General features: G+C 41.4%; 2 protein-coding genes across 4 annotated transcripts in view; one reads left to right on the top strand and one right to left on the bottom strand.

Moving 5' to 3' along the window:
- The window catches only part of ncor1 (nuclear receptor corepressor 1), a 72714-nt gene extending 68220 nt beyond the window's left edge, over positions 1 to 4494 (bottom strand). For all 3 annotated transcript variants that reach the window (XM_030069668.1, XM_030069669.1, XM_030069670.1), the window contains exons 1-2: positions 4362 to 4494; positions 968 to 1156 (exon numbers count right to left, since the gene is read on the bottom strand). In XM_030069668.1, coding sequence (XP_029925528.1) covers positions 968 to 1078 — 111 coding nt within the window. In that variant the 5' untranslated portion in view covers positions 1079 to 1156; positions 4362 to 4494. The remainder of the gene's footprint in view (positions 1 to 967; positions 1157 to 4361) is intronic.
- Positions 4495 to 4891: 397 nt separating this feature from the next.
- Positions 4892 to 21936, top strand: pigl (phosphatidylinositol glycan anchor biosynthesis, class L). Its single transcript, XM_030068525.1, has 7 exons — positions 4892 to 5384; positions 6586 to 6685; positions 15877 to 15967; positions 17281 to 17348; positions 18610 to 18641; positions 20817 to 20950; positions 21306 to 21936. Exons 1-7 carry the CDS (start codon positions 4976 to 4978, stop codon positions 21432 to 21434), a joined length of 963 nt encoding a protein of 320 aa, XP_029924385.1. The 5' UTR covers positions 4892 to 4975; the 3' UTR covers positions 21435 to 21936.
- Positions 21937 to 21975: the final 39 nt, after the last annotated feature.

Genomic DNA, 21975 nt, shown 5'->3' with positions numbered 1-21975 from the left:
CATCACTCCAAAAAGAAGTAAAACACTCACTTTGATCTTAAATCTCAAGTCAGTATGACACTATAGCCTCAACTATGCACTGTCCAAAATCTAGTTTTTGGTTGTAGGTAACCTTTAGTGAAAACAAATGACCAAAAACCTGTCTGGAGTTTGTAGACTTGAATTCATGCAATTTGTAGGTCACCTTCAAGTTCAGTGTACAGTGTAAACATCAGTGCTCTTCCATGTGTATCCTTCTTGTTCTCCTGCCTCTACCCACTTTAAAAATCCAACAACTTATGTTGCACACTTTGTTGGTTTGTGTGTACATCAAGATCTGAGTTAAAATGTACAACTCACAACTGTAGTTAATCTGGAATAAATGTGGACTTTTAAACACTGCAGCATTTGGCATAATTTCATTGAAGTGGCCAGACAGAGACAGCGTTTCCACTCACACTGGACAGCGTACAACAAATTTTCACTTGTCCAAACAGACAAAGCTGTTGTCTCAAACCAGCCCTTCATGTCAAGCCCTGCATTCAGTGGCAGAACGCCTCAAAGCAAAAATTCAGACCTCATCATCCACCATAAGAGCCATTTGTTACTCAGGAATGTACAAGCATTTTCAATCCCATGTTAAAAAAAAATAGAGTCATTAAGGACTTCATATTTTCCAACTATACTGTTCAACAAAGAGCTTCAACACATTTTCTTTTATCCTTGTTTATGCTTTTGTTTAGGTCCTTTGGTTGGGGAGCAAAGCAGCTGCAAGGCTTTTCTTGTTCACTCCAAGGTGTGCCACAATGTGAAGTCAAGATGCAAAGCTTAAGTTAAATAAAAACCAACAGCATTAAGAGTGCTGGCCCACTTATTCCAACTGAACGAACAAAGACAAACACAGGAGACACATGAGTGCAGCTCAGTGCCGCACTGAACAACACTGTTAGCTCAGGCTGCACGCAGGCCCGCAGAGAGGCAGCTGTACCTGTTGGTGGCGTGGGGGGGTGAAGGTGTACTGGACAGAGTGTGGCGGGTATCGGCTCTGCTCGCTGCTGAAGCTCCCCTGGCTGGGGGGGTAGCCCGAGCTACTGGACATCCTGGCTCAGGGGGAGCGGGCTGCTGCTGCTTCAGAGATTAGGGATTCAGCTGGACCATGATGGGAGACTCAAACCACCTGTGGCAACACGTGGGACAGAATGAGGCAGAGAATAAGCCCAGATGCAAAGAATGAGCTGGCTCAGATGAAATTAACAAGCAAAGGAAGCTCGGATATAAAAAAAAAAAAAAAAAAAAAAAAACAGCCAGTATTTCAAAAAGACATTACCAACTGGCTTCGCTCATTTGAGTGATAGCTACTGACACAGCATTTGGAGCAAAATACAGAGATTATCATGGACCAAATTAGTATTACCGCCACTATCAGCGCGTCAATCACTTCATAATGGATTATGTCCTATTACTGTAGACGGCTCAGCTACTTACCTCTGCCACGCTACAGCCATCTAACTGGATTTTTTGTTGCTTTTACACCATTTCTTAGAGGAACAGAGCACCTTTTAGGACGAACTTCAAGAGATTTGGAGTGCCTATGAGTTTTGCATTTAGTAAATGATATAGCTACAAGCCACACAGAGGTGAACGTTCGTGCAATCCATTTTTACATGGCAGTAAACTGAATCTAAAAAGGCCAGTATGATCCTTCAACTGTTTATCACTGCCAGGTCTCTCCAATAGTGTCAGGTGAGCCCTGTATTTCCATGCTGGTGAATATGCAACCCAACGCATTGCCCTGCTGTCGTTAACCTTGTTACCGTAGCATAGCTACCATGGCAACCAGAGGTAAGATCAAAGCCAAAAACATTTTAAACTTAACTCTTGGAGGAGTGCTTCAACTTGGGAGAATAATCAATTAAAGTCAAGGCTTCTACACCGAAGGCCCAGTGTTTTTTATGCATACATAATCTTGGAATGACTGCTGCTTGAAAAAGAAAACACATCTTTGGGCCATAATTGTCAGCCGCAGTACTAGAAATCACCCAAACAAGCTTCGCAATCTCTCTGTGGGTGGAAAAGGGTGGAACCAGAGCGCAGAGCGACTCTTGTTTAAAAATGTTCTCAAACAGGCAAACTTCTGCCCAATAAAACTGGAGTTTGTGACTGAATTGCCAGAGTGTCTGAAAGATTTATTAGAACTGCCAGCATTTTCTCTGATTCCTTTAGGAGCTAAAAAAAAAATCTTTTATCAAATCAAATACACTGAATTGGGAGGGGGGCTCACTGGATTGGTTTTGCAACATAAGCAGATAACTGGATTTTCTTTGAATTTGAACTTCAAATGCTCCCACACTGTTATCTTTTGTCATTCTTTGCTGGGACCCGGCTCATGTCTGTGTTCTGCAGCTTCTGTCATCTTTATTCTAGGTCTGCAAGATTAACTGCATTACTGCCATGCCACAATATTATGAGGCTAAATGCAGGGTTGGAAAAGCAACAACCATCACCACCATAACTTGGGTGGGAAACTGTTTTTTTTTTTTTTTTTTTTTTTTTTTTTTAATCCAGAGGCCACAGAGTTTGGTGGCTCCCAGGACTCACAAGACACTTTCGCAATATCAGAAATTATCCTAAAAATGATCATCAGTTTCCTGCCAAAGTGTCTGGAAAAAAAAACATATGCTGGCAGCCACGACCAATATTTACCAGTGATTGGCTGGTAGCTAGTGATTTCCCACACTGATAGCGTTCTCTTTCTGAATGGGAACAAAATAAACTGCATTGCGGTAATGATAAAATTTGCTTCGTTCTGTGTCCGCTAAACTACACTAACACTGACAACAAGCTTTTCTCAACAGTTTACTTGCAAGTTACTTTATGTAGCCATGGCTCTCCATCTTCAAACCTATGTGAGGTGACATCATTTCTTTTTGACGGCATCTTTCAGCTTTGAGTCCAAGAATAAGCGACAACAGGCCAGTTTAGGTGAAGCAATGAGCCGCATTCAAGGGACGGAAACAAGCCCAAATGTCAAAATGAAAAAGGCAACCATACCACAGGGAGAAAGTCTCTTCTTTTTACTGAACTAAGAGCACTGAGAGCAGCATTTCGACTGCCTACAAATCTCAAACTCCCAGCCAAGTTCAAAGTGTGATGCAGACTTGAGTAACGTTCCTATAGCTGCATATGGGGGCAGTACACTTCTCATTTTCAAACCCTCCCATGTGACTGCCACTTGTATGAACTTATTAGTCCTTATGTCATAGTCTATTTCACTGAGAGATGAATTTAAATAACACTGCATTCACCTTGCAATGCAAAGTGCACAGAAAGAGGACTCACTTGTCACCGCCAAAGCACAGGTCTACAATGCATGTGACCTTACGCTGTTATTGTGATGTAGGAATTATACTTTTTATTCATTTTTCCACATCAACTTCTATGCTAAAGAAAACATTTGGTGGACATAAATCTACTGATATCCGCAAAGCTGACGGATGGATTAAGAAAAAATAATAACATGCTGGAAAATGAGAAATCACAGGAACTGCAGGGCTTTGACATTTAGCTGCAGAGTTCATCATCAGCACAACAGGAAATACACAAAATACAATGTGTTGCATAGTTTGCTCTCTTATTTCTTATCTTAAGTTTTTCTCGTCGCCTCAGACACCTTTACACTGTGCATTTAAGTGGATTAAGCCTTGTTTTAACCTAAATATTATCACAATAACACCTAAGTTACAGCAAATGTGCTGATGTGTCCTCCCCTGCCTCTCATCGCAGGGTTAGTTGTTTTAAATAGCAAATGATTTTAGCTATCTTTTGGCAATGGAGGCATGCCTTTACATTTCATGACATTACACTGCCGCTGTCGTTTCAACGTGAATTTTTTGTCAAGTTACCTTTAGAAATCATTTAGGACTTGCCTCTGATGCTTTCCCTGCAACGATAGGTACCCATGGTCAGCTACATGACCCAAAACAGAGTGTATTCCTCGATGCACACGGCTGCTATGTGTTGTTATTGTTGCCTTTTAACACCATGCTGTCATGTAAACGCAATTGGATTTGTAGCCTGAAATTGGGGGATGGGTCCATTTCCACAACAGATGGCCTTTTCCGGAAATGTGCTAATATAAGCGCGCTAATAAAAGTCGGCGTAAAAAACAGAAGTATAATTAGGGTTTGGTTGTATGAAGCCGATGATTATGATGTTGCTGTTGCAGCTAGCTAGCTAACTTAGCACGTATTTCACCTTTGAATTCTCAACCACGTCGCCATCTTGCAAAGCAGATTTTCAGCGTAGACTGGGGCGCTTTAATAGCGTCCAAACAGGTCAAATTAGACGTGTTGCATTGATGCAGATAAGCGATTTACACTCACCTCATGTTCAGAAAATAGACCAACGGAAGTGAAACGTATCCCTAGGTGGGAAGATAGGTCAATTGTTGATTGTAAACTCGCGAGTTACGGACTGTGGACGACTGGGCAGACTGAAGGCTGCGCCGCATTTGTCCGTCTGTGTCCTGACAGGACAACATATATTTTCCCTACGCAATTAAAATAAGCGTGTATTAAAATAGGTGTGCAAACTTATATACTCCTCCAGGTATTTAATTTACACATTTTCAGAGTGAATGGACAGTCGCGTCACGTTTCTAAGAGAATAAATAAATAAACGTTTACATTTTTTAAAGTAGATTTTTTTACACACCTGCAAGGATACTGTGGTGTGACAGCGAAATCTTCCCCGCAAACAAAGTAAAGTTCCTGGTGCACAGCATACTGTTTCATGTGGATTAATTTCTTCTTTTAAATGGTCTCGTCTCTGCCACATTTTCATACCCCAGCAAAGTATTTCGAAACATGTTTAACAGCATGTTCCCCGCACCAGGTTTGATTGAAACACAGGTGACCCCGAGGAAGCAGCGTTAATTGCAAAGTAAACAATCCCTATCGGGTTCAGTTGCAAAGTCGCTTTGCTGCATTTAATTATTATGTTTACTGCATCAATAAGTTATGAAGTGGTCATTTCAGACGAGCATGAGATGGGCTGCAGATATTTAGTTTCCCACGGAACCTTCAGCGTTCAAAGCTCTTGTCTTCGCACGGATTGTTTATCGCAACGGTCAAAAACAATGACTTTTTTGCTAGTTGTACTCACAGTTTTACTCTGTTTTGTTTGGATAAAATGCATCTACCATCGACATCGCCGAGGTTTTGCACAGTCGTTGAAACATTTGTGGAAATCCTCATCCAACAAAGCGGCAGCAAAAACAAACGACGTGGATGTGAGAGCCGTGATTGTCACCGCGCATCCGGATGATGAGTGCATGTTCTTCTCGCCAGCAGTGTTAAGACTTGTTGAGTTAAATGCCTGCGTTCATTTGCTGTGTTTATCGCAAGGTATGATAACAGCTGATCATTCCCCAGCCCAATTGCATGTACAGTAATTAAACACGTAGCTACAGAAGTGGGAAGAATCAAAACGGGCTTAAGTTAAATGCCATTCAACTAAATCAGTGTGGAACCAACAATCTGCAAGTAAAAATAAGAGGACTTACTAAAGACAACCAAATACTCAATTTAAATTAAAAAAATATCTTCATAATACACTGATGTAACCTCACTTCGTCACGTCAAATGAAAGCATCCAGTGTATAAAAACGAAATAGTGTAATTAAGTAATTTATTTATCATTTTGCATGGGCATAATCAGCCACTGGATTGGGCGTGACTCTGTAAAAATAGTTTCAAAGCAATGAGCAGAATGACTAAAATGATTGCTTACATGTGGTGTAATTACTGGACTATTATTATTATTATTATTATTATTATTATTATTATCAGTGGTAGTAGTGGTAGTTGTTGTTGTTATTGTAAGTAATTCTCAGAGCTGGAAACCATCTCATTTGAAAAATCACATTTAAGTCCATCCATTATAGTAAATAGTGGATGTTGTTTCCATGTGATATTTCACAAAATTGGGTGTAGTCATATTTACTTCCACTATGGCACTGTTGGGTCAGAATCTTGCATCTCCACATTGAGGATCTCAGTAAAACAGCCTGTTGTTTTCAGCCTCACCACTGTGTATTACTGTGTTTATGCAACGGGTCTTTAAAGGATTGCAAAAGACCAAGGGTCACAGTATTTTCTCAGCCCAGATGGAAGCAGGTAATCTTTTAATTTAAATGGAAATATGCAAAATCACCCAAACAATGACTGTCCTTTCTGACAAATATTTAACACCTTGGATGTTGCTATCTCAAAATAATAATAAGAAGAGGAAGAATATTTTTGGGTGAACTAAAATAACTCTAAAGTGCACAGGCTCCTTAAAGATCTCAATTGTCCCTTTAGGATTAATGATGAAATGCCTGCAAGTACAAGTAGGCAAAACTTAACACATCTGCTTTGAAGAGAAGTTTTTGTATTGAAACACTCCCCACATATGTGCAATTATTTATTTCCTGATAAAGAATTGCAGTGTCACTAATCTGAGAACAGCACAATTACAAAGAAATTGACGATTTCATTTACTTTTACATTTTCACATCAGTGCACTACAACCAAGTTCTGACTTGTTCCCCCAAATATTACACAGGGAACTACTACAACCAAGGAGCTCAGCGTAAAGAGGAGCTTCTCAACAGCTGTGCCGTGTTGGGGATTCCAGCCTCCAGAGTAACCGTCGTGGACCACAAGTAAGCCCCAGTCAGCACTGAAAACACAACATGCAAAATAATACAACAACAGTGCTGATACATGTGCTTTATTGATCCTGAATTGGGAAATTCTTGTTGGGTCGTGTGCGTCACATGTTGAATGCACTGAGTTTATGACAGGGAAAAGAAAGAAAAGAAAGACAATTTATTAAAGACAATTAATAAATATAATAAAGGTAAGAATAGAGTATATTTAAGATAAGGCAATGAATAATCACAGTAAAAATAATACCTTGGATACACATTTGATACAACAAGTCAAATATAATGAAGCCTCAGTGTTTTTCCCTGTTGGGAGGCAGGAGCCTACGGGGCCCATATCTCCAAATCTGTTTGGTGGATCCCTGTGAAATTTAGTGACAACCTTCATGTTGCCTCGAGGATGATACTTGTCAGTTTGGCGACCCCATGACCTTTCCTCTAGCGCCACCAGCAGGCCAAAATGTTGTAGTGATGAAAGTGGTTGTAAGAGTTGAAAATTAGTGACAACATTCATGTCAGCTGGAGGATGAATCCTGGCAATTTGGGTGATGCCATGACCTTCCCTCTAGCGCCACCAGCAGGCCCAGCAACACATCTGCTTTAGAAATAACGGTATTGTTTTTGTGCTAATGCAGTTTTTACTGTGTTTAATATTCACAGAGTTGTGCACCAAAGAGGTGTCAACAGGATACAAAATGAACAAACTGACATGATAAAGTATTATGTAAGATGGGCGCACACATCGCTGGCTCTCTTCATTATTTGAAAAGAAACTAGCAGGAAAAAATGAACTTGACAAGTGCTGCCTGTACTTTAGGAATCGGAGCCCAGCATGTCTGCCTGTTGCCCCTCCCCCAGCCTGCAGTGGCTATCAGAACAAATAGCGAGTTGACCCGAGATCAGACACTCCCATTCTCACCACGGCAGAGCCCAGCCAGCCGGGCCTGATGTATTAGCCGTCCATGTCACCGGGGCAATAAATGATCAGGCCTCAGAGGCATAGAGAGGTCTGCCCCGTGGGACACATTGCCCCCTAAAACAGCCTCAAGATTCCTAAGTGACATTTGATCTATCTGTTTGTTTCTATCGGTCTTTCTATCTATCTATCTATCTATCTATCTATCTATCTAGCTCTCTATGTATCTGTCTTTCAGTGACTGTAAAACTGTTAAAACTCTGTAAAGCCCCTGGAATTTGTTTGGTTATCTTTTGAGGTGTTAGGTAAGTTAATTGTTGTGAAATGAAAGGTTTAAGACAACATTTTTAATTCATGAAGTGGTTGCGCATGTCGTATGGTGCTGAGTTTGTATTGAAGTGTAATGTATCAATGAACTTGGACTAATTTATAGTAAAAATGTTGCTTTAAACTTTACGTCATGTGTAAAGGCTTGAGATGTTTGCATACACTCTGAGCAGTCTGTCTTCTAACCTGTGCTAGGTCTTTGAAAAAGGTTTTTGAAGACATCGGAATGAATTATAAGAAATGTCACTGATCCCCATGGGGAAATCGGGTTCATATGGGTAACTGTGAGGTAGCTTTTTTGTTAGCCTATTCCCAGCTAATTAAGTGACCTATTCAATTCCCACCACATCATTAAATATTACTGACTCTATTCACCAGTGCATACTGAGCAGGGTTTGCTTGCCTTTGCTGAAAACACGCTACAGATTCGCCTGATGATTTGTAGGTCAATTCCAGGTTGCATACCAAGCTGTCAAATTACCTTGTATCGTGCATCTTGTTTTGTTTCTCATTTCGGAGAGCGTTTGAGCCGCTCTGCTTGTCAGACGCTGAGGACAATTTGAAGGATGTCACACTGTCTCAGTCTCTTCTCCCTAACAATTTTCCTGCAGGGTGCTGTCGGAAAATGAGTGGGGAGAAAACAGTCGCACATTCCAGTCTTGAAGCTCTGTTGCACGAAGATGACAGTTCTAGCCAGATTGATAACTCTGACTCTTGTTTACTTGTGCTCATTTTGACTCGGCGTAATTTAGAACCAAATGAACAATGCACAGAAAGACTTTTGGGTAGTGCATGAAAAACAGCTTTTTTACTGGCCATAATCTAAATCTGTCCAAATACTATTTGTAACCCTGAAACTGTAGTGACCATGTACATCAATTTCTGTAATTCTTTTACTATATATTCAAGAAAGCAGTAAATTTTTCCATAATTATTTCACATTCAAAGTAATACGAGTCCAGAGCCTAACCATCCAACAGCGTTAGTGTGCAAATACTTGTGGTGCTCATTCTGTCTCTAATTTCTACTATATGTTGTTTTGTTGTGTTGATGCAGATGTCAGGCTTTCCGTCTCCTTGTTCTTGCTGTTGGCAAGGTCAGGTAACAGAGAAAGTGGAGTGGTAAAAGGTAATACTGAAAAGGGGGATTTTTCAGTGGATCAACCCAGCAGCTTTACTAGAAAGTCTTTGGGGTTTCTGAGAACCTCGGGGCTGCCTACATGTGAGTTTCTACACGTTGGCTCACCAGGAGTGCCGTATGAACTCTGGCACTAACCTGGAACTCACAGTAATAAGCTGGCAGCCTGCCCAGATTGTCTGCCCCGGAGAACATTGTTGGTGTGGTGTTTTAAACACACAGACGCACACAGACACGCGCGCACACACACACACACACACACACACATACTTCATCATTTTATCACCTTGTGCACACAGAACATGACTGAACTTTGATCTCAGCACTGTCTGCGTTTCTGCTGAACTGGAGTGTAGCCCATTTTCCCCTCCTGTGTATTTTGTTGTTTGCCCAAAAACACACACCTAATCTGCTCTCTCTGCGCGTCAAGAGCCCCAACCCCTCGCTCTCGCTCTCTCACTCTCACTCTCACTGCAAAACCCCCCTCCCTGATCCACCCCTCCCCTTCTTCCCATGTCTGCCGAAGCCAACTGCCAAGGACTGTGGGATACATTTTGGCACCGCTTTGAGCACTTCCAATGTAGGTCATTCTGATCTGTTTTTCTCTTTGTGTGTCTGTAAATGGCTAACCACAGTTTGGCTTTGTTCTTCTTACCTTCTCTATCCAAGTATGTGCAAACGTACATCCTTGACCTACCCTCTCCCTGTTTGTCTTATTTGTTATTTTAATGAGCACACAGAGGGGAAAAAAGCTGCCATCTCCGATGGTTGGCGGCCTGTCCATTTGTCATGTTTACAACTCAAACGCACAATGGTGAGACAGCAATTCATGTCACAATAAGAGATGTGTCCTAAGAGTAATTTACACAAAATGTACTTTAGATTAGAAAGACGTCCATCTACTGTATGTGGCTGCTTTAAGCCTGTTGTGTTAGACCATGACTCAGCCTCTGTGTCAGGTTACTGTGTGAACAGCAACAAAAGGCATTTGCCATCCTACCAATCATAACATCACATGCATTCACAGCCCCCTTACATCCTCCTGCCTTCCAAAATTCTGGGTGCAACACATAGTTCAAATATGCATTTCCAGCAGGATTATCTCTATCTGTGTACCGCGACTGTGTTGCAACTGATGTCTTTTACATGTGAAGTCTCATTAGTTGCATGAAGTTAAGCAGCTCTGAATGTGTATTTCAGCAAGTAATGTTATTTTACTTACAATCTAATTGTCCTTGTACATAGCCTTTTAAATGGGAGAATTTTATCTAACATATGTGCATTTTTATCCTTTATATTTGTGCTGTCAATAAATAGTTCAAACCAAAATTAGCATTTCACTGTGGTCTGAAAAAAGTCCAATGTTTATCTCATTATCTGCTTCATTTTTCTCACTGGTGCCTGGTTTGCACCCTGCAGTAGCAAGCGGAGTCTTCTTCCAGATCGCTGTAGGGTCCATCATCAGGGAGAAAAATACAGCAGATAATGAGGTAAACGTTAGAGTTTTGGATGCATGGGGCAGTCATTGGCTACAAAATAGTTTCTGCTATTTTTGGAGCTGAGAAAAAAGATGATCTTGTGACTTTTTAGTTTGGAAGAAGGCCGAGGTGAAATTATGAGGCCCAACTCGCTGTGTGTTTGGTACTCCTACAAACTGCAGTGTAGTTTCAGCGTAGACTGAATTTGGGATGAGCAGATAAAGACTGAATTTTAATTTTGAGGTGAGTAGCTATGTCAAACTTAAACAGGGAGATTTGTCTGTCCTGTGGTAAAGTCATGCGTTATCGAGAGGATCCATCAAGCTTCTCCCCTGGTGTTAAGTTCAAGCACGCAGTGTGCAGCCTGTGCTGTGTGCTGACTGGTTATGCATGAGCTCATCAAAGTTTGAAGTGACCATCTGGCCTTAAACAGACACAATAGTTGTGAAAATCCTAAAGTCTCAAAATTAGAAACCCAGGAGCCAAAGCTCAATTCAGTAATGCTATGAAGCTGCTCCTTTGAGGGAAAAATACATCTCAGTTTCTCAATTCAGAATTTCTCTAAGTTTAAAGGACCATACCAGTGATTTTGCAAGTTCAGCCGTCTATCTACAAAATTTATATTCTTCGTGTTTCTGTTAATCTTTTCCTAAACCAAGCCGTCATATTTTAGAGCTTCAATATAATTTTTCCTGCCTTTTATCCACCCATTGGTTTCCACTCATTCCACTGTGATATGAAAATTAACTTGAAACTTTGTTCACACCAGTGTTCCAAAGTGTAATAAATTTGTCCACATTCGTTTTCCTAAAAGCAGCAGCACTCTTGTGTTTTGATAACTTGAAATTTGGCGGAGAATAGTCCCCGGGGAAACGTTTGCTTTACACAGCCAATTATCAGTTCTGTGGTTTATGAATGGTGACAACTTTGTCAGTCGTAGAAGCAGAAGATTATAGGGTGGGTGTTTCAACTTAAAATTCAAATTTGAAAATTGAATGATTTAGATTATATATTGTTAAGTTTTTTTGTACCTCTGAATGATGTGCAAAATGTCTCGCTGCAGTGTAAAATGTGGGTATATAGTGGGAAATGGGCCAAACATTCACAGTGATTGGTATGGATCTTTTTTATACGAAGTTTCATTGGTTTCATTTCATTGTAGTATGAGCACTGCTATGTTTGGAAAAGTCATCCATGGCCAAAAGTTGGTCTCCTTGTCATCTGTTGCTGAATTTGTCTTTATACTGCAAATCATTTAGTCCAATATTGGGTTTCATATATTTTACCTCTGTGCAAACAAGTGGAAAATCTGGCATTTGTTTAAGATCATTTCACTTTATTCCAGCATAAATCAACTTGGTTCAAGAATGTTCCTGAATCAAGTGACATTGTCCTGATGCAAGTACAGCGATCTGCCATGTTACAAGGTATTTTACTATTACATGATCAAATGTTAGTTAAAATTGGTATTTTTTGGCAGTGTAGGATGTGCTTCTTGATGACAGCTCCGGGTGAGACTCGCTCACTTCCACAAATGTAGACTTAGCTCTCTCCACGATGACAGGAATAACATGTGAATTCTGTTTTAAAATAGGATTTTCCCTTTAATGCGTGCTGAATAGGACAGCTGTGTTGACAGTATCTGGGGCCCCAGTGCATGTTGGGGCCATTGTGATCAAGCCCAATCTGAGCACGCTCTGCTGCCTCTCCACTTGCACTGGCTTGACCTCTGTCCGCTCTCTGCACATTATTAGAGTTGCTCACCGCACAAATCCAACCTTTCCACCTCTTAATTACATTAGGCCTATCCATCGGACTGAAGTGAGGCTGCTCTTCCTGTATCACCATGCCTTGTTTCTTCCTGATTTAGCCTAATAATTGGACTTTATTCCTGATAATATGCTTGTTATAAAAAAATAAATAAATAAATAATCGCAAATTGAGACGTTTTGTTTTTGGTAGGATCAGTGTAAATATTTGTCCCAGCTTGAGTCAGACAGAGGTCAGCTCTAGTTTACAGTGTGTAAAGGACAGTGCAGCGGCCACGTATGTCAGTTTCATGCATATTCATGTGCTTTGTCTGTATGTGCACACTGCTTTGGCACTGGGCGGTGGGTGTGTCACTACCAGTGGTGAAAAGAGTACTATTAATAGCTACTCAAGTAGAAATACTGTGAATTTGCTGATATTTTATTTAAAGAGTAGTTGTACTGCTGGAAAAATCTACTTAAAAGTCATAAAGTCAAAAAGTAGTGAGTTGTAAAAATGTATTCACAGCAAAAGTTTCTGAGTTACTTTTTCAAAACAGTAAATGTGTTAGGTGTGATCTTTCCCGTGCAGTTATAAAAGGAGGAGAGTGCACGCTTCAAATTGCAGTCTTTTAAAGGTGCGTTGCACTTTTCTTGAAATGGGGACCCTGTAGACTCAACTGACAAAATGAGATGGTTGAGTCTAGATGGTTCTCAACGTTAGGACAACACACTGGTCTTTTCCTCTTTTTTTTCCCCCACACTTACTCTACATCTTTGCTAGTTGACTCTAAATGGTCCTCACTTCCATTAGCCATCAACAGCTTCTCATTTTGCGCCTTTTGTTGAAAATTTGGAAACGCCAAAAAGTAGAACCAACAGAGTAGAACCAGGTTCTTCTTCTGATCTCTGCTGACCTACCTGATCATTTTTGCTCTGTAATGGGTATGATGTAAAATGCGGTGAAGTGCGATACGCAGGCAAACGTGCTTAAGTAAAAGTAAAATGACTAACTTCAAAATATACTCAAAAAAGCACAAGTATATAAAAGAGCTGCTCAGTTACAGTCAGAAGTTAAGCGCACTCACCTGTTCACCTTATGTGTTTTATTGCGCATTTTGTACTTTTTCTTGTCTTTTCTCTGACACATGGAAACAGCTGTTAGGTCGAGTATGATATGGGAAATTAAAAAAGAAGCGTGTGTGAGGTTTTTTTTTTCTTTTCTCCTCCAGCCTTTTTTCATCTATTTATTTTGTATTGATTGTTTTGTTTTGTTTGGTTTTTGTTTTTGTTCGCCGGTCAGCTGCATCAGACAGCAGCAGGCACGTCCACCCCGCACCATGTTTAAATATACATTGATCCGTGGTGAAAATAGCCCTGGCTGTTTTTTAAGCAAGTGGCAGCGGACGGTAAATAGCAGTGAGATGTTCCAGCCTTGCCACTGACCCCTGGCTGTGTTCTCACTCTGGTTATACACACTCTGTCACCACAGATTGGCTCATGCACAGTCAAAACACTTCCACATCTCACACGCACCGAGCCCTTCAGCTATTGACAAACTAATGTTATCACATCCAATCGCTCTTTGTCCGTAAGGCTCAAACTTGGAGCAGCATCGTGTTGATCAGTGCCATTATCATTATTGTTGTTGTTTGGTTGCTTTATTTATTTCTCATCATGGGTGGAAATTTTCAAAGCCCGCAAACATGTAAGCTTATGTGCAACCGCAAATTGCGTAAATCGGTATGTAACAAGATGTGTCCACGGTGTTGTTATTGTAGCTGTAACTGCCTTATTACAGTGGGATATTGTGGGCGTAGTGTCAGCATGTAGTGGCATCTCAGCCGTTCCCAGCAGGACACATAATCTGACTGTGTGGACAGAAGTCTGGCAGTTTCAGAGGCCTGTGGTCCATGTGACCAGACTAAACAAGCCCTCTCTGACACACACACACACACACACACACACACACACACACACACACACACACACACACACACACACACAAAATCCCCTTACTGGGCCAAAGTTCAACAACTGCATACAGATGCCTGCAAGCAATTAGACATCCACATGCAAAGCTGCAAAAGGGGGCTGGGGAGGTTACTCTAGGACATTTAGCGCTGTTGCCATAGTGAAGCCGACACTCTGCCTGCATCATGCTTGAGAAAGGTCAGGTGTCTTATATCTTTTGTTACCCCCACCCCCTCCACCCCCCCTCTTTGCACGCTTTTTCTTGGCTACGGTTGTCAAGCTGCAAGGCAAGACTCCTTTTTGGAAATAATGAATAAGTAAAAGAACAACAGTATAGATCCAAGCTGTGAAGTTCGTGTGATATTACTTAATATCCTCTAATGCTTCCCTGCCCTGGACTAATTCTCAGGAAAACGTCTACTGGTTTTATTGGCTCTCAGTGTCTCCCTAAGGTCTCATGTAAGAATGCAAGATGACTGTTGCTCAACATTATTTTAGACCCAATTTTTCAAAACTGTAGCATTTTAAACTGAAAAATGAAGATATGCAGGCATGATATGCTACGGTATCACATTGTCACAGCATCGCATTAACAATGATGACAGACCATGTTAAACTATCTCTGACCCCGACCCCCAGCCCATCTCCTGGAGTGCCCACCCCCCACCCCTGTGACACAGCACCCCCCACACCCAAACCTGACCCCCACACCACTGGCAGCCATTAGATTTGTAGCCTAATCCATCACTTCCATCCACTGGCTCGACTGTCCTGGCTCATTGTTAGGAACTAAAGGGGAGAGGTGGGACGACATTTCGCCCCATTACCCCTCTACACACCCCTCCCTTCCCCCCACACACACTAGCCTTTCTCCAGTGACTTTGATTTTGTTCTTTCAGTTTAATGCTATGCGAGCGTCTGTTTCTGGATGCGTTTTTGATCAACAAATGGCACTGAAACGGTTAACCGGCGAGCGAGCCGGCTCCGCCCGCCTCCCCAATGAAGCCATCAGGACTTTTGTTTTCAATTGAACTGACCTGACTTTTGTCCGAGTCCCTCTCAGCATGGTTCACTACCTCTCGCTTCATTTTAGTGGCTGATGTCTCCTGAGCTAGCCTAGCTGGGAAGGGATCAGGAGCCAAGGAACATGATGCTTTATTTGTAAGCAGAGAGGGGGAAATAAAAAAATGTTCTTCACACGTGAGCAGTGCTGCGTACATGTTCACTTGGCTCAGGGAGGGCGCTTTCCAAGTGTAGTGTGTGATGTACACTCTGTGCTGTCCCTTGGCTGTAGTTTCAGATGAACAGGATGCTCAGGCCCTTCCGACCCTTAACCTCCGGACTTCCCAGCACTCTCTGGTGTTTGCATTCCACAAGAGCTCTCTTCCAAAAGTTGGGCTGAACGTGCACTGCGCAGATAGAAAGGAACATAATTTCTCAGCCTAAGAAACACACAGCACACGCATGCATGTTTATTACAATGCTCTCAGTTTCCAATTGTAATGCAGTTGAAGGATGAAGGTTGTGTGGCAGGTCATATGTACATGTACAGGAACACAGTTTTAGTATTACCCCAGGAGATAACCAGAGCCCATTTTGTCCTTCCAGAAATCTTCCAGACAACCCCAACGCAGAATGGAGCATCTCTTTGGTCTCTTCTCTGATTCTGAGACACATTAGAGCTCACTCCTGCAATATGGTATGACCAGTATTTTAATGAACGCTTGCCTTTCAAAACAATAATCTGCTACTTCTCATCTGATGTCAGCACTCTTTCTTTTTTTTCCCCGTACGCTTATGTAGTCATTTTGGGCAACAAATCCATGTGTTTTTGAAAAACATTTCTGCATGACATTAGTTTTGGGACCAGTTTCCTTACTCATTATCTGAACTACACTGTGGTCTTCATAATAACCGTGTCTGCCTCCTTTTCGCCTTTTTGTTTAGCCCGAACTGTATTTGAGTTTCCCCCAAAGCCAGCAGAAATGGCCTCTACTGCAGTACAATGTTTGGATTCAATTTCTGTGTTTACATAGAAATTCTTATCAGCCCCAGTGAGGTTCCACATTATTACCGCGGAGGAATCTGGCAAATTTAGAATCAAACAGTTTTCATCTGGTGCGTCTCAACAAGGGCAAAAATAGTCGAATGCTGTCAAAAACAAAGAGCAGAGTAGCAGCAGCACCCATAGCATTTTTGGAGAGATGATTGAGAAGGGACCCAGCAGGATGCTCGCAGCTTTCGACAGACACAACAGCTTGATGCCTCTGTCCTGTAGCTGCTGATCTGTTTTTGTTATCAAAGATGACAAACACATTTAAGTGACTCCTCCTATCCTGCCACGGTTCACACACAGAGATGTGCCTCAAGATAGAAAAGGAGACCTGAGAAGTATTAAATACGAAAGTCACTAAGCATCATTGAGAAGAGAATATAAGATGTAACGTGAAAAGTGGTTAAACATTTTTTCTACATTTATTGTATGTCTCAGCTTCAAATAATATGAATTATTTTGTTGGACACCATCCCCTCCCCTACATAATAATTTATATGCTTTTTAATATGTTAACTGCATTGTGGTTTTCCATGCATATTCCTGCAAAAATGAAGAGACTTGATTAATTATCATCTCTTTGCACCCAGAGGTCACAATTTAGTTAGAATAGGGGGAGGTTGGGGTCTTTCTTTCATGTTTGATTGTAGGGAACATAGTCATGGTGGAATACGCCTGTGCTTAGAAAATGCCATGTCTTTAGTCAGGCACTTTTTCTTTCCCTTTGACCTGATTTTTTTTTTTCCCTTGCTTCCTGCGGTGCGCAAGCATGCACACAGAAAAAGGCTTTTAAATATCAGTTGTCATCTGCCAAGCAGCTCCACTGTCAGACTCACAGAAACCCTTCCATTAACCCTAGACAAATCTCTCTCTCTTTTCACATGTGTTTATTTAAATTCAGTTTTAGATCCCCAGATTCTGGCTTTTCACCAGCACAATGAGATATTTTGTTGTTTCAGGTGCTGACCTTCGATGGAAGAGGAGTGAGTGGCCATGCCAATCACATAGCCATCCACAAAGCGGTCAGGTACCAACTTAACTTTAAGGGTTTGGAAACAGAATGCAGACTTTTTTTTTTTTTTTTTTTTTTTGAAACCCTTTCAGTTAAAGACACATCATCCTCAAGGATATTCTGTGGCTTGCACATGCACCCAGACCAGCTACATTCATAGACTCCACAGTTATAAAACACATACCACTAACATGCAGAACATTCAGATACACATCAGCACCCTTTCTCTCCAAATGTTTCCCCACTAAGAATTACACACACACAGACACACACAGTGTTTTTCAGAATTCGTCTGTTACATAGCTGAGAGGTCATCCAAACAGAGTCCTGAGAGGCACTCAGTCCTGCTCTCAGAGAGCTGCAGTAAATCATGTCCCTGAGGTGGTGAGGTGGGAGGGCAGCTCTGGTTGGGAGAAGCCAAGCAAGCTCATTGCATCAGACTGATGTGTAAAAAAAAAAGTGTTTTGGAGTTTTTTGTCGCAGTAAAATGTCCCCATAAAGCTCTGATGCCTTAATTGTCTGCTGTGTTAGTTGTGGTGGTTTTTCCCTCACTGAGCCTCCCTGGCTCACTGCCAATCTCCAGGCCTCATCTGTTGATAAGAGGTGAGCTCTCCAAACCACATCTCATGATTCCCATTAGACTGGAACCCAGAGGGGCTATGAACTAGTTTTTTTTTTTTTTCCCCCTCTTCCTCAGCGAGCTAAATCCCAAAGGTTTGCTCGTTGGTTTCATATGAGGTGTCATATGAGTAACCGTGTGAAACTGAGTTGGATTGATTTTGGGATGAGAGTCTGGAGTGGAGGCTGATCCAGAGCTCCGATCTCTGACCCAAATGTGAATGACAGCCACTGTATTAAATGTAAAATGTGATATGGAGTGTCTAGACAACATAGCCCCTGAGTTATAATGAGAAGCACATTACAACTCGTTAAAACAAACCGGCATGTTGCTGCCACAGTTCCAGGAACCCTCCACCACTGAACACAACAGGACCCAATGACATACGTAATGGCAGATCTGTAGCATTAGCTTAGCTGCAGCACTGCTAGGCCAATTCTGACAGCTCACTTACGCATCTGTGTTCTGACTAGTGAAGCCTAACATTTAATCTCCCGGTGACATATTGGCAAAAGCATCACACACACCCGGCCACTTTTTATTTAACACACACCCCTATTAGGAAACTGAATCATTTCTGTTTGACAACTTTGTTTGAATTTCTTAGTGAGTAATCTTCTTTTTCGTCTTTTGTTTTGTGTTGTTTTCACCCCTCAGCCATCTCGCCTCCACTGGACAAGTACCTGATGGTAAGCTTTGAATGTGGCGCACCCACCATTGTTCAATCGATTAGACACTGTTTACATGCAGTTTTTGAGATGATTATATCTGCAGCATCACTGTGTTGAATTACTTGGTCCAGCTGGGAAAATCTGGGTTTGGGAAATAAACAAGTAATGCCTCTTCCCTCCTTAACAACTGCTGTCCAAGAGCCCTTTAGCGAAGAATGTAACTGCACTGCTCTGTGACCAACAGTACAAAACTGGCTGAAAAAGTGGAAAAAGTATGTGTACTGAACAAACCCTAACCCTGGTATAAAAAACATTTTAAACACACCACCTCACAAGTCTACATGTTACGTATTTAAGAACCCAGGAAAGTAAACAGTGGTGCCGACCAGCTATTTTGTTAATATACAGCGCCCTCTACTGTTCAAATACGGTCCATGAGTTTTAGTTGTCTCTACACATTTTGGTCTGGTGGCGGCAGTATACAGCTAATTATATACAAGAAGCACTAGTATGCCAGGCACCAGATGATCTTGTTGTTTTTCCACTGAATAGCCATACTTATTTATTTCAACTTTTTGCCTTCCAATCCTACATGGTGCTGTCATTCCAAATTGTTCAAAGTTATAAACCCTGCTTTTCTAGTGCATATTGAAACATCTCAATCTCTGTCTTGCTGTGTGTCATGTCTTTGAAGTCCAGGCTTGATCTTGTAATTTCTTCTCTAAACCTGATCACTCATACTGACGTCTTCTTTTCAAGTGGCATTTGAAGCTCATGACACTCATGGGGGAGTTTTTGATTGTTTATTTATGCGATTCCTGTAATAAGTCAACAAAGTGAAAGGAAAACTAGGGCAGAGAGAGAGGGGATGATGTGGAACAACAGAGCTAGAGTTGAACTCCTACTTATCACTTTGCAGTTGGGGGTAAACACAGCCACATAAATGGTTTTGTAGGGTTTTTAAGCCCCAGCGTGATTGTAAGCCTCTTCGTCTGGCTGTGCAGTGAGGTTTCCTGCTCATTACCAACAGCTTTCCCAAAGCTTTTTCTGCCCTATGAACTCCTGCTGCATGACAAGCATTATAATCCAGTTTTCTGTTTCATTACTCTGCAGAAAGTGTACAGCATTCCAGTGTTCCCACAGTTAGAACTCAGTAACACATGTTGTTTTTCATGGTGGGTTTATTTTTCTGATATTACAGATGTCTAACATATGGCCTTCAGCTTCCTTATAGTGCCATAATATCTTTAAAGAGACACTTCACCCAAAATACAAAAAAAGATATCTATATATTTTTCCAACTTACCCTTAGTGCAATCTAATCTTCCAGATAGTTTCTATATAATTTGGCAAGGTCTCCAGATCCCATAGAAGGCATATAGTCTCTCAGGCATTCAGACCCTGTTCACATTTGGTCTTAAGATGCGTCTTGGGCGATTGTGCCACCCAACATGCTATCGCCTGGACAGCACCAAGTAGAGGTGTGAACGGGATACATTGCGTTGTGATCCTATCACTGTTCAAATTTGAGTGACGTTTGTTGCTGCGGTGAATCAACAGCAAATAATGAAGTGGTTGGGCGTATCTGTTGTGTGAATGGGTCAGAGAAAAGGTGTAAGGCAGGAAGGGAGTACAGAGCAATCAAAGTAAGAAAAGACAGGAATTCGGGAGGGTCTGTGGCCATTCGCAAATCCAATCACAAGCTACTTGAAGCTCATTTGAGACGCATGATAATGCCAGGTAACAGCAGTCTGTCTATGCTGTCCACTTGTCATTGGATCACCCAAGACGCATTTTAATGCCAGGCGTGAACAGGGCCTCAGAGACACTTGTAGAAACAGCTGGCCAGTGATCTTCAGCAGGAAATAGTTGAACGTCTTAACTCCTGATGGCTGTGAATTATGGTGGGTATCTGTGTTGTGTTTAGAAAGAGCTGTTGCTCTAAGTGTTTTCATATGTAAATTTTTAACAGTTTAAGCTCCACAAACAAGTACCAACCCAGCCCAATTATACTGGGAGGCTGGGAGAAAGGGAAGATTGTGACAAAACTGGAAAGGCTGGGTGAACTCTCCCTGCAGTCCATGAAGGACAGGTTGGGTGTGCCACATGATGAATGGCCTGGATAGTTGTTAGCTAAAGTGATAAGCAGCAAATTGCATTAACCACTAACTGGGTCTCTGTCTGTTGTTTCAGACTGCTGTTTGCTCTCCTTGGTGACCGTTGGCCTGCTCAGGAAGTACCTCTCCTTCCTGGAGCTGCCTCTCAGCTGGCTGTTGCCCTCATCTCTCCTCTGTATTATCGGCTCAGACGGCTACAGGCGAGCCAAGGTGAGCCTCCAAATAGAAACAGTTTGTTTGCCAGCCATGTCACCTCAGCATTCAGGAAGCACATGCCCTCAACATGCAGTAACCAGTGTATCTGGAGGCAAAAGCTTTAGGGGTGGTGATTGAGCTCGCCAAATGTGAAAAGCAGGTACTCTACAGTGGAGGTGAGATTCAAAATATTGTCTCTTGTTGGAATCCAGTTCACCTCCTCATGAAACGACCACAACCACACTAAACATCAGATTATAATGACAACCGACTGATAATAGACATCTCAGCAATATGTTTTATTTATTTATTTATTTATTATTTTACTTTTTTTTTTTGTCTTTAAAACAATCCTCTTTGTTTTTCTCAGGAGGCCATGCGCTGTCATCGCACTCAACTCCTGTGGTTTCGCTACCTCTACATCTTCTTTTCACGTTACATGCTTGTCAACACATTCCAGGAGATCCCACAAGGACCAAAGAACCTAAAGATCTACTAAGAGTCTCTCGACCACGTTTAGATGCACTGATTGTTACTCTGATGAATGTCTAGCTGCACAACAACTAAAGTATAACTGCGGGAAAGGATTTAGTGGCTGTATACAGAACTTAAGATCTATTTAGCTGACAATGAATAAATTTGACTTTAATACTTTAGCTGGATGTAGCAGCCTGGATATGTCAAGCACTACTGTAAATATACACACAAAGAAACTGCAAACACTACTTTCCTATAGTCACATTTTTTTCAAAATGTGAATTTTAACTGTCTTTTCTACTTAATGACTGTGCCTTTTCTATTTGTGTAACTCTATACGTACAAAGAATAAAACAGTATGGGGATATATTGTTATACATCTTTTACTTCGTCAGAAAACAGCTGTAAGTTTGGAGGAATGATAAACTGTGAACTTATTTTGCTATTTGCTTCATGTGGGTCAAGCAGCTTTGCCTTTTTGTTTACAGTCATCACACTGAATTTAAAAAAAAAAAAAAACATAAGCACTGATTCTTTTGTGACCTTGGAGAGAAATTTAAACT

The sequence above is a fragment of the Myripristis murdjan genome, chromosome 14 (assembly GCF_902150065.1).
Source record: "Myripristis murdjan chromosome 14, fMyrMur1.1, whole genome shotgun sequence".
Classification (NCBI taxonomy): Eukaryota; Metazoa; Chordata; class Actinopteri; order Holocentriformes; family Holocentridae; genus Myripristis; species Myripristis murdjan.
Note: the sequence above shows the minus strand (reverse complement) of the source record. Positions and strands in the feature narration are given on the sequence as shown.

Excerpts from the sequence above, each read along its gene's own strand:
- pigl (XM_030068525.1), top strand. The coding sequence starts at position 4,976 with ATGTTTACTGCATCAATAAGTTATGAAGTGGTCATTTCAGACGAGCAT. Across the intron at positions 15,968-17,280 it reads GAGCTCACTCCTGCAATATG|GTGCTGACCTTCGATGGAAG; the intron begins GTATGACCAGTA and ends TTGTTGTTTCAG. Across the intron at positions 20,951-21,305 it reads ACGGCTACAGGCGAGCCAAG|GAGGCCATGCGCTGTCATCG; the intron begins GTGAGCCTCCAA and ends TGTTTTTCTCAG.